Source organism: Piliocolobus tephrosceles, chromosome 2 (assembly GCF_002776525.5).
Source record: "Piliocolobus tephrosceles isolate RC106 chromosome 2, ASM277652v3, whole genome shotgun sequence".
Taxonomy (NCBI): domain Eukaryota; kingdom Metazoa; phylum Chordata; class Mammalia; order Primates; family Cercopithecidae; genus Piliocolobus; species Piliocolobus tephrosceles.
This window is the reverse complement of record NC_045435.1, coordinates 113568215-113581619: the sequence shown is the minus strand read 5'-3', so window position 1 is coordinate 113581619 and position 13405 is coordinate 113568215. Positions and strand designations below refer to the sequence as shown.

The following is a 13405-nucleotide window of genomic DNA, read 5'->3' as shown; positions in this document are numbered from 1 at the left end:
GTCATATGGTACATCTAGTTCTAGATCCTTGAGGAATCACCATACTGTTTTCCATAATGGTTGAACTAGTTTACAATCCCACCAACAGTGTAAAAGTGTTCCTATTTCTCCACCTCCTCTCCAACACCTCCTGGAGACATTTTAACCATTGTCCTGGGGATTAACATTTGGCTCCTTGTTACTTATGCAAATTTCTGCAGCTGGCTTGAATTTCTCCTCAGAAAATGGGTTTTTCTTTTCTATGGCATTGTCAGACTGCAAATTTTCTGAACTTTTATGCTCTGCTTCTCTTAAAAAATGGAATGCCTTTAACAGCACCCAAGTCACCTCTTGAATGCTTTGCTGCTTAGAAATTTCTTCTGTCCAATACCCTAAATCATCTCTCTCAAGTTCGAAGTTGCACAAATCTCCAGGGCAGAAACAAAATGCCACCAGTGTCTTTGCTAAAACATAAGAAGAGTCAACTTTTCTCCAGTTCCCAACAAGTTTCTCATCTCCATCTGAGACCACCTCAGACTAGATTTTATGGTCCATATCATTATCAGTATTTTTGTCAAAATCATTCAACAAGTTTCTAGGAAGTTCTAAACTTTCCCACATTTTTCTGTCTTCTTCTGAGCCCTCCAAACTGTTTCAACCTCTGCCTGTTACCCAGTTCCAAAGCTGCTTCCACATTTTTGGGTATCTTTTCAGCAGTGCCCCCACCCTACTGGTACCATTTTATTGTGTTAGTTCATTTTCATGCTGCTGATAAAGACATATCAGAGACTGGGAAGAAAAAGGGGTTTAATTGGACTTACAGTTCCACATGGCTGGGCAATCCTCAGAACCATTGCAGGAGGTGAAAGGCACTTCTTACATGGTGGTGGGAAGAGAAAATGAGGAAGATGCAAAAGCGTAAACTCCTGATAAGACCATCAGATCTCATGAGACTTATTCACTACCATGAGAACAGTATGTGGGAAACCACCTCCATGATTCAAATTATCTCCCACTGGGTCTGTCCCACAACATGTGGGAATTGTGGGAGTTCAATTCAATATGAGATTTGGGTGGGTACACAGAGCCAAACCATATCATATGTGTTACCTTCCATTAGTACTGTTTATTTGCAAAATTAGTTTGCTACCAGGTATAACCTTTACCATGTGCTCATGTTTCACTCCTTGTTATTTAAAGACAAACTATTTTATTAGTAAAATTTTTTCTCCAGTTAATTTAAGTTTTAGTTGGCCTTTTCTCATTCACATTCTATTTTCTCTATCTTTTTTTTAATTGTTATTGAAGAGGTACATTTAGTGTGGAAGTAGCCCAAGAGGAAAGGGAACAAATAGAACCATTTGTATACTCTACGGAGAAATGGGGAATTTCATGCAACTCTGGAAAACTATTGAGGGCTGCCCACAATTTCTCCTAGAAGGAGGTTCTGGGCAAAATTAAGAAGGAGACAGCATTTGTCTTTAGAGAGTGTTAATTCTTCTGCCTTGTCACTTTCTATTTCTTGAAACTTGCTGCATCCATAAAATGTGCTCTTGTTTTATTGAAGGATGTTACTGTGGCTTTGTGTTTCTGACTTCAATTTAATTATCTGTTACAAGAAGATGATAATGATCTCTACCTCATGGTACTTAGAGACAATAAAGGAGATGATGCAGTTAGCTCAATGTTTAGCCCCAGTACTTACTCATTTGGTGCTTGTCATTAATCCAGTTATTATTAACTGGTGCTCATGGCAGAATAAACTTGTCATCACTTTAGTTCTCAATAGCCTTACGTTAATATGGCCATGACATGGGTCCTGGCATCCCTTGGAACTTCTCTATGATCAAGATCTTGAACTTTGATATTCTCATCTCAGAGTAAACCCTTTTTTGCCTTGGTTTTAATTGTCTTGTATTTTTCCCCTTATGTCCTTCTAGTACTGCTTAACTCTGTTTTAGATTTAGTTGATCTGTTCTACATTAGGACTACCATTTCTTATAACCTTTGCTCTTTGCTGTTCTACCATTTTTTCCTTCCTTATCCCCAACCCTGACTTCTATCATTTACTCTCTGCCCCAGGCTGTGGAATGTTCCTGGAAAAAAGTTTCAGTACCACACTCTTTGGGGCTGCTGCAAATTATGACTATTAACAACCCCAGCAAGCGGATGAGCAGCCTTTTTATTTTGCTTCTGTTGATATTCTATGTGTTTCACCCTCCTCAGTTCCTCAACCTGAGCATAGGACTTTATTGAATTGGTCTCACTGAGGTGCAGCGCACAAACTCCTGTGTCACAAAGGTTCAGGACATGTTCTTTGGAGTTAGGCAGTCTTGGGTTTGTTTCTTGGATCTGCCTTTTCCTGGCATTGTGGCCTTCAGAGAGTTATCTGACCACTTTCACCCTTCTTTTTCTCACCAGGGCTTGGCTTATAAATCTGTTGTGAAGACTAAGTGACATGAACTATGTAAAGTGTTTTGGACAGTGATTGGCAAGTGGAGGGTGACCTACAATAGTAGTTGTTTTTGTTGCCATTTTCACATAATTGTGGATGAAAACAGCTGATATTTCAAACTGAACCTGGAATTAAGATTCTCTCAGGTTTCTTTTGCACCAGTTCATTCACAAAGGTAATGATTCCCACACCTTTGTATCTAGTCTGTGTGTTTGATAACCAAACCATATTTTTGCTAAAGGTGAAAAATGTATACCTATATACATATATGTTATTTTTTAGTAAAAAATATGGTTTGGTTATCAAAAATGTATGTAGGAATATACATATATATTTAATAAAATTTATGTATGAATATACATATATATATTTGATAAATATTTATATCACCAGATTGTGAAACATACACAAAAAGAGGCACTAAGAAGATAAGAAAGATAAAATTAACAGTGTTTTAAAATGTCTTATAAATACTGATGACTTCGTTGCATTACTCACTAATATCTTAAGGCACAGAGATTTTTTAGGGCACAGTTCACAACGAATAAAATGGGAATTCATTCACACTTCAAGTTATCTTCTTGAGGTTTTCAAACATTTTTCTGATTTGTTATTATATCTGATTAGATGGCCATTATTTTTAATCTTGTGATATAGCTGAATAAGAGCTTGTCCCAAAAGTAGAAATTTCATTTTGCCTTTTTACAGTTCTTTATTTATGATTGTATTTCTAGTACTCCCTTTCATTGATATTTGATAAAAACTTAATCCAGTAGTTTGTTTTTAAGGGTTACTTTAATTACAACTTGACACAAATGTGTAAATCTATTTATCCAATGATATAAACTTTAATGCATCACTGCACATTGAAACTGAACAATGGACAATAACAAAGTGCTGCTGGTGGTTAACCAGCTGCACTACAGACCAATCTACCTTCCCAAGAACACTGTAAGTGCTATGCATCAATAGCCATGTGATGACACTGGTGTTACATCATATATTCATATTAGCAAACTTTAATTGCTTTCTCTTTTTGTTTTATATAAAAAATGGCAAATAGAAGTTCAACCATTTAGTTCCCTTATCTAATCATCTTGTGGTGGGGTATGAACACACTGCTTTAGAGATCTCTGTCCCAAAATGCTGCCGGTTTAATTTGCTTGTGAATGAATTTGATAATACTTTCCTTCTGCTAGGAATGTGTAATGGCTTTTCATCATCTAGATAATAAAATCCAAACCCTTTAGCCTCTTAATGAAGGGTTCGCTTGATTTGGCTGTAGCCTGCCATCTCAATCTTATCCAGTGCTCATCCTCATTTACTCTGCGTTCTGGGCAAACTAGACTGTGCCTTCCTCAAAAAAAAAAAAAAAAAAAAAAAAAAAAAAAAAAAAACCTTTACTTTTCTTTCTGTCATAAGTCAGGCTTCCAAAGGAAAAAATAAGACTTTGAGATGAAGGTTTGTCTACAAGAAGTTTCCTGGGATGTGCCATTGGGAACAATTCCTGTAAGGGAGTAAGAGAATCTCAACCAACTCCTCCCTCTCCCCATTTTCATGGGGAGTTTTGGGGCTGAAGTGGCCCCTCTGATTATTCTGTGTTGAGAAAAGGAGGCCAGGCCTTTGTATACTGGCAGAAACCAGTCATTAAAATGTGAAAGTGCCCTCAGGAAGTGTGAGCAGCACAGTGTCTACTGAACATTCTTTCTACTGTGGGATCCCTTCTGTGGCCATCAGTGTTTATCCAAATCATATTCATTTTTTTAAGTCCATCTCAAATTTCCCTTGATTCATGAACTCATTTCTAATTTGCTAGCTGGAGGTAGACTTGTCTCTTCTTTTGAAGCCTAATATCATTTTGTAAAATTGTGTTCATTTGTATATTCATCCCATTTTAAGTACTTACTATGTGAGTTAATTATACATTAGTTACTCTAAGTATTCATTTGCTGAAAGGTGTCAAACAGTTTATACTCATTGGACAGCTTTATTGCAGGCAAAGAATACAGTATGGCAACAGCAGAAGAAGGATATGCGTTAAATTGAATTTAAACAATCTCAGACTCTGGATTTTTTTTTCTCCCACTCCTGGGTCACAAAGAAAACCTTTTGTCTCCAGGTCTTTAACCACCACTAGTGTGTATATGAAACATTTTGCTATAGGAAACCCAATATCTGTCAGTGGTCAGGTTCTCTTACAGTGAACTGATCATGTAGATATATTTCAGGTATATGGCTAGCCTTGGTTATCAAATTTTACCACACTCTGCTGAAACCAGATATTATTACATTGCATTATTTGTTATATTAGTATTACTAAGTTAATTTTTATATCCATTTATTATTAGCATATATAGTTGACAAGCTAGTGTGGCCTGACTTCAAACAACTCACAGATCTATAAGTACAAAACATTATTTGTCTTTAGTTAGTACAGTTGATCTTCATTATTCCTGGTTTCTGTATTTGCAAACTTGTCTATTCACTAAAATGTATTTGTAATCCTAAAATCAACACTTACAGCACGTTTACAGTCATTCCACAGACATGAGCAAAGCAGCAAAACTTTGAGTCACCCTATGAGCATCTTGCCAGCTGAAGTCAAACAAGGCATCTCTCTGCCTTCTTGTTTCAAATTTATGGACACAAGATGGACACTGTGCAGTGGTAGAGGCTGTGCAGTGCAGTGCAAGATGCTTCATCTTTGGGACCAATTTGGGGGCATTTTAATCCCAACTCTAGCACCTGTTAGTGAGGCAGCCTCAGGCACTTAATGCTTTAGAACCTCAATTTTTCTTTCATAACATAAAACAGAATCTACTAGTTACAAGCATTAAGGATTATAACCTATAATCTATGTGAGATTTATATATCTATATATGTGGGTATATCTATGTACATGTGTGTACACACACACATATATATATATACACACATACACATATACATGTGTATGTCTTTAAAAGCAAAAGGTCTGTGTTCCCTAATTTAGTGTTCATGATGACTTTATAGAATATAACTACCATGAATAACAAGGATCCACTGTATATTGTATAACATTTGTTAAGGGTCACCATCAAGCCAGGGAGCTCTAACAGTAAGCATGCTGTCAATCCAGACCAATTGAGATTTAACCACACTTGCACTATGTAACAAATTTTCATATAGATTTTATGAGGAACATAAAGATATTTTTTAAAACACACATGCAAAATCTTGCCTCAAGTAAGAAATTTAACAGGGAGGAGTTGAGTTCAACAAGAAAACAAATAAATGCAAAAAATAAAACAAAGCAAGGTAGAAATAAAAAGGTTTATTATTATTTTTTTTTTTTTAGAAAAAGATACGTAAAAGGTACATAAAGTTAGAAGTTTGATATTTCCTGCTAGGTTCCGCTCCCATATTCATCTTGTATTTATTGAACACATGTCACTTTTCATCTTGCGTTAGAGTAATTTTTTTAGATTACTTATTCCTTTACTATGGCGTAAGCTACTTGGGAATAAGGAGTAGACTGTGCATGTCTTTCAATTCTGCTTAACATTCAGTGCAATAGCTTGCACATTGTAAATATCTAATGTTTGCTGAGTGAGTGAAAGATTGGATGAATGTGGCCACCCACTATAATTATCTAACGTCCCATACAGTTCTCCCTACTCCTTTTTCTGAGCTTCTCAGAAACAAACTAGTTGAGGGACCAGCTTTTGATGAATTAATGTAAGGGAGAAAATGTATTACCATTTATGATGCCCTTTTAAATATTATTTATTTTGATTTTGTTCTTTTAGTGGGACTATACATGCTTTAAGTCAAAAAGAGGAATAATGGGGAAATTTATGAGCTAGTATTCCCCATTAACTTTGAAGTCAGGCGAAGCTAGTTCGCTCTGGGTTGATAGGCTAATCTACGGGTAATACGTGATTTGGTCTACTGAGTAAGAGTTTTCTGGCCTTATTATTTTAGTGTATTCTGAAATATTTTAAACATACAAAATAATACAGAGAATTCAAATACTAAGGTTTTGTCAAACTTGCTGTAGTTCATTGCTGGCCTTTTAGGGCCTTACCCACAGGTTATCTGTCTTAGATGTCAATTAAATAATTGGCCCAATTAATTTATTAGTTGCTAGGATAAGCTTTATTCTTTTTCCTTTTTACTTAGAGATGACAGCTATCCTGTTACTATGTATTTATGTATTTGAGAATAATATATAATATTCTTTTACATAGTTTAAGTTTTATTTAAATAGTATTTACTGTACCTAATTTTCTGTGACTTGTTTTGTCAAAAATTTTGAGATTTATATATGTTGATATTTTGGGTTTAGGTCTTTTATTTTCACTAATGTATATAATTTGAATTTGTGAATACATCATAATTAATTTATCAATATCTATTGCTGGACAATTAGGTTGTCATAGTTTGGGGGTTTTTTGGTTCCGCATAAATAACCAAATTATTACACAAATCATTGTTTTAACATGATTTTGTGTAATGACATAAGAGAAACCTATCACCACATTCAATATAGGGTAAAGCTAGTAAAATATGTATAAAAATATATAGCAAAATGAAATATTAACTTCCCATAAGAATAGGGTAGACCATTTGTTATTTCTCTGTCCTGTGAAATTGTTAGAATATTTACTGAGATTTCATCTTCTGAAGAAACATAAAATATTTTTACAATTCAATTTTAAATACACTAGGATCAATTTCTTAAAAAGTGATAATTTTGAATTGAGAGACTCTATCATGTGTGGTGATCATAAGGATGACCTTTAAATCAGGTAGCAGTGGGTGCCTGGATTTGCTAACAATTAGCTAAGAGACCCTGGCCAAGGTGAAATTCACCTCTTCAAGTCTGAGTTCCTCATGAGTAAGAAGGTGATAACTGTGAATCTACTTCATAGGGTTGTTGTCAATGAGACATAAATGCATGAAAACTGAGGATTTTGTATACACTAAGGAAGCATCAATAAATAAGGGGAAAATTGTCAGCAAATTTGAGACTTTCTATTTAGGTATATATATATTTTAAATTTTAGTACTTTAAATAAGCCATATTTTTACATTTGACCTGGATGACTGCTGTTATTATATAGCAATTTCTGAAAATTTTTGGGGGGTCAATACTATAGTTCTCCATACATACAACGTGTAAAAGCGGGTATTTTTGTAACCTCAGGAGCTAAACATCATTCAAATTTGAAAATCCATCATGGCATGCAGAATTCCAATCCTCTGCAATTTGCATTAAAGCAGCACATCAGTGGGAAACAGGAGCTTCTTTATCCTTAACACAGTTATTGATTTCTAAGTACAAAAAAAGGAGTGTTATTTTATTAATAACAAAACAAGTATTTGATATCAGTTGTGCAAAGAAAAACTTTTGGAAATTGCTATAGAGTAATTGAAAATTAGGTTGAATAAAAAATAATGATGGAGACTTTTAAGACCTCACCACAAGTTTCTAGGTTAGGTGTTAAAATAGTGCATTTTTAACACTAAAAGGAACTCGCAAAGATTCATTCATGCTGTGGCCCACTGTGATGCTGCACAAGAATAAGCATAATATACACTTTACAAAAATGCATTTGTGTAGCTGAATCTTCGATAAATGTCAGAGTTCTGGAACAGGAATTGGATTGGTCTAAGCCTGTCTTTTGTATGTTAATGTGCTTTCACAGCAAAGGTATGTGAATTAACACAGACTAAAGTATTTTCAAAGAAAGACATTTATCTCCTTATAGCCTTCTGTGATGGATTGTTCAGAGCTAAAGACACACTAGGCCAGAACCAAATCTCCTGTTGCCCTATATAGTTTTTACAATCTCCTTTTAAACAACAGAAAGTCAGGGCAGTCTCACTGCTAGACCAACACTTCTTTGGGAATCTTCCCATAATATACAGGATAGAACCATCTCTAGTACAAATCAACACTTTATTTTCAAAGTAAGCACTTCAAAAGGTTGCTTGAACAAGAAAAGACACATTTTTTGAGCTGTATGTTATTTGACAGTTAATGTCAGATTACTCCGAGGATTGCATTGCACCAAATGTTACATTTTATTCTGATGCATTTTAAGTTGAACTTTGTAAATAGTGATAGATGTTTGATTAGCGTTAATATGCAAGATGCCATGATTAGGTACGATTTTTTTTTTTAATCACCACACTCTCTTTTTGTAATCTTCCTTTGATCTCTAACGGACAGTGAGAAAAAAATTGTAATTTAAAATATATTGACTTTGACTCATAAATTAATTTTTGCATTGCAAATTTATTGATATCTATAATACATAGCAAGATGGTAAAATAACTTGTCTGCAAAAAAAGATGTAAACTTCTATCTTTTTTACAAATTGTATCCAATGCCATTTTCTCTTTTAAATTATTGAATCTTAATTTCAAATAAGAAACTTATAAACAAAATTTTATGAAGATTTTTGAGATACAGCAAGGAAGTGAGGTAGTTTCATCTGAATAATCATAGCTGAACTCATATTAGTTTTCTTGTCCTGATATTATCTTCCTTTTTTTGATAAGCATAGGGTTGGGAACCATGTTTTTGTGTGTTTTCCAATGCATACAGTCATTCTTACAGAGTTTGTATCTGTTCTGCTAGTTTACTGCCAGTTTCTTAAAATAGTTTCTGCTATTGGGTTTTAAAATTGAAATAAATTAATCTTCTATAGCTTGAAATGATTGAAGACTATTAACAAAGTATAAATTTCACACCTAACATTTGGTATTTTTAAATACTTTACTGTGACACGTTTCTAAAACTGTGTATTTTAACAAGGCCTGCTTCCACATAAATGTATATGACGTCAGCAGACACATTTCTCTATAATCTTGTAATCGTCATCTCACTTCAATCCATGATTTTCCTATGGTAACATTTAACTTATCTGATGCTAGTCATTATTAATGTATTTCTGTAGATTGTAAAACATCTAGTTATCACACTGTCTATGTTAGCTTGTTCCAACTCATGATTTATCTTCATTTTTTCTAGGATATAGACCCGCAGCTAACTGGATTTGATTTATAAGAGAGAAAACTACAGTCAATGCCCATTCTTGCCACATTGCTAATATGGAAAACAGAATGTTGAATAGGATATGGTCTGATAAAGAGTGATGATTGAAGATGCTGCTCCAATACATGTGAAATCAATGGGAGATACCTGCTGTCTGAAGATCTTTCAGAGCTTTTCTCGACAAGCTCCCCTTTAAGAAATCGGAGGTATATTCTACCATTATACGGTCTTTCTCAAGTGGATATATATACGTTTGCCTCACTGTAAGCAGACAACTAGACACCTAATGTGGGACCATGGCACTGCCCAGATGCACGTGGCAAAATTATGTTTGGAGAGCAGTGATGGCATGTGTGGTACACAGGGGACTGGGTGCCCCATTGACTCTCTGTATGTTGGGATGTTTGCTTCAGGCTGGTCATGTGCTATCACAAAAATTGGATGATGTGGACCCACTGGTGACTACCAACTTTGGAAAGATAAGAGGGATTAAGAAGGAACTCAATAATGAAATTTTGGGGCCTGTTATTCAATTTCTTGGGGTTCCATATGCAGCCCCACCAACAGGGGAACGTCGTTTTCAGCCTCCAGAACCACCATCTCCCTGGTCAGATATCAGAAATGCCACTCAATTTGCTCCTGTGTGTCCCCAGAATATCATTGATGGCAGACTGCCAGAAGTCATGCTTCCTGTGTGGTTTACTAATAACTTGGATGTGGTTTCATCATATGTACAAGACCAGAGTGAAGACTGCCTATATCTAAATATATATGTCCCAACTGAGGATGGTGAGTTTATTGCAGGAAAAACAGGGAGATATATTTTTATATTTTTTCTATTCTAAGTTCTAACAATATTAATTCATGTGTACTGGTAGTATGCATGGCTTTTCCTGTTGGCATGTAGACATATTTTACATGCGTGCATGGTGCTCTTTTTGTTTATTTGTGTCAGTGTATCTGTACTTATTTTTTTCCTGTGCTTACTCATTTTCTTTCCTCCACAGCACGTATATTTAGGTAGAAATGGGTTTCTAATTTCCATTTCCTACCAAATGACTTCTGAGAAGATGCATCAACATTTCCTCATTGCATGTGCAGGCTCAACGAATTGGGGATCTTTCGCACTCAGTAAATGCAGGAACGTATTGAGTTAGATAGTGGTGTTGCATGTTCCGGCGGTCTGTGATGGAGCGCCATGTTATTTTCTAGTCTTCTATTCATTTTTCAGTAAAAAGAATATCCAAGGAATGTGCCAGAAAGCCCGGCAAGAAAATATGTAGAAAAGGAGGTATGTATAAAAGTGGAAATTAAAAATGGGGGAAAAAGCTTGCAGAGGAAGAACAAGATATTCTCCTTAAGGATGATTTGCTGATGCTGGGAAGTAAATGGTTAGGTGATATTTGAAATCTGATGAAGTCTGTCAAAATAGAAAGGTGGTTAAGGAGCGCTCTAGCTGAGTAGATTACAGTGGTTCATTGGTTGTGTCTTGTGTTCTGGTGCTGGTAGCATCAGTAAGAGTTGAATCTCTGCTTTGAGTTTGTGTGTAGTGGAATATTTATTTAGGCTATTACCATACCTGCAAGGAGCCCAAACAATGCTGTCTTACCAACTGGTAACTTTGATCTTTGATCTCTGAACTCTTTTCTACAGATACATATTTGTGTTCCTCTTAAAATTTGATCACTCAATCACAAATCTAGTTTTTCGTTTATTCTCAGCATTCCTTCTGAACACTCTGTGGACTTTCTCATCATAAGGGTAAATTTTCCATAATTATTGAGCAATTATTGTTATCAAGGTAATCGTGTTTTTTTCTTAGTCTTTTCATTTTCAGTCACTTTTCCAGAGGAGAATGAGATTTTGCAGATTTGATACTAAATATTTACAGTCTTAAAATTACTTTAACATTTTTATATTTACGTTAAACAATTTAACACATAGAGAAGTGCATGATTCAGAAGCTACAATTAAATCAACCTTCAAATCATCCTCTAGCCAGATTGAGCAAATGTAGACACTGACAGCTGCAAGCTTGCATCTGAATGTAGCTTGTCCACACTCCGCTTTTATATAACATTCAGTAAATCACTCATAGGAGAGTATGATTTTCTATGGCAGTAAATCGTCTAAGTGTTATTTTGACCTTATTCATAACTTTGTAGAATTTCCAATCTTCATACAGAAGTCATTAATATTCCAATGCTACACATTCTATCTCTCTATGCACTTCTAATCTCCTGACTGGACCAAATCAGATTTCATTATAGCATCCTTGTGGGGCAGGGAATGTCTAAACTGTTCTGTTTTAATGGGATTGCATTTATATGGAAGACACTTTATGAATAACAAAATTCGTAACTCAGTTCAGAAGTATTTGCATTACATTGAGGATATTTTTGTTTGTTTGTTTTGTCTTTGCTCTTATTTCTTGGGTAATACTGGTAGAGTGGGATTTAACCTTCATTCTTTATTGATATTATGAATTGGGTTAAAAGCACAGTATACTTAAGAAGATGGATATGGAGGCAACAAGGGTGTTTTAAACAACTAAAAAAAGTCTTTTTTTCTGCAAATGAAAATAACTGCAGTAATTTACATATCTTCAACTAATGTACAATACTGCAGTAGTTATTATTGTGCAGCTTATCAAGCATGTGTAATTAGCTAAGTGACTTTCACTTCCTATTACAAAGATGTTGACTCACAAAGTCATAAATAAAGATGCTATTGAAGAATGCATAAATAGAGCATAATACATAAAAATATGTATGATGAAGAAAAAGATAAGAGCACCCAAAGGTAAGCTAGTGAGTGAGAAAGTGACCTTTATTCTCATACAACTTTAGAGGATAAAAGATTTATTAGAAAATTATTTTTCGTTGTTCTTTGTATTGTTGGTTTCATTTGCTTTAGTAAGAGAGTTGGCAAAGAGATGTGTAGGCAATGCTATGTACCTTCACAAACTCTGAGCTAATTAATAATTAGAATGAGGACAACATCTATCAATGCCCACTTGAGCCTGTATGGTTTACAGTTTAAATATATTGTGCTTATTCATACTATTAACTATGCATTCTAAAAATCATTTTGGCTTGGGATTTTAATATATCATATTATTATTATTATTAAATACATTGTGCTCATTTATTAGCTGTTTGTACATTATCCTAAAGTCTAAATAACAAAAAATTTTTAATGTAATTTTATTATATAAACAGTATTTTTAAAATAAACAAAAACTAAGGTTTAGAATTTAGCTGTTAAGTAAAGGAGTAGAAATCATTTTTCCAAACTTTTACCTGTTTTTTGTCTTTTATTATTTTTCTACTATGAAGGGGCTATTTTGGTTATTTCAAGATACCATATTTTTGGGAGTCAAGAAATTATTAGTCACTTTATATCTGTTTATATATATACTAATATATACTGCATATGGACTGTGAGATTTTCAGTAGAATGCCAGGAGTATATAAATGATGGTTTAGGAACTGTGAGAATAGTTGCTTTGCCAGGACTTTATGAATGATGGTTCAGGAACTGTGACAATAGCTGCTTTGCCTTTTATCTAGATGCCATTCAAATCCTGTCTTGTTATTATTTATTCTTTTATGTGTGTATGGATCACCTGCAGAGACAGATGGACCCCCATCCCTGAGCCAAGTACTCTATAATCTGTGCATACTGTATTCATGCAAAACTATTTCCTAATTGCCAATTACAAGCCACATACTATTCAAGTCAGCCAGTAATAAATGAAACAAAGAACGCCCTTCCCATAGAACTTATAATCAAACAACTTACAAAGAGCAAAGCATTTTCTGTACTTCGGTGTGTATAAAAGGAAAGAAATCTTATCCCTCCTCCAAGAGATGTTGTTCTATAATTTTTTTTTTTTTTTTTTTTTTTTTTTTTTTTTTTTTTTT

The 13405-nt window shown here is 34.4% G+C and overlaps 1 protein-coding gene across 2 annotated transcripts in view; it reads left to right on the top strand.

Annotated features, from left to right (window-relative positions):
* NLGN1 (neuroligin 1) overlaps window positions 1-13405 on the top strand; it is a 900839-nt gene that overhangs the window by 197808 nt on the left and 689626 nt on the right. Inside the window, exons 2-3 of one of the 2 annotated variants that reach the window (XM_023213517.1) lie at window positions 9456-10268; window positions 10711-10770. In XM_023213517.1, coding sequence (XP_023069285.1) covers window positions 9776-10268; window positions 10711-10770 — 553 coding nt within the window. In that variant the 5' untranslated portion in view covers window positions 9456-9775. The remainder of the gene's footprint in view (window positions 1-9455; window positions 10269-10710; window positions 10771-13405) is intronic. The other variant, XM_023213518.3, reaches the window with a different exon arrangement.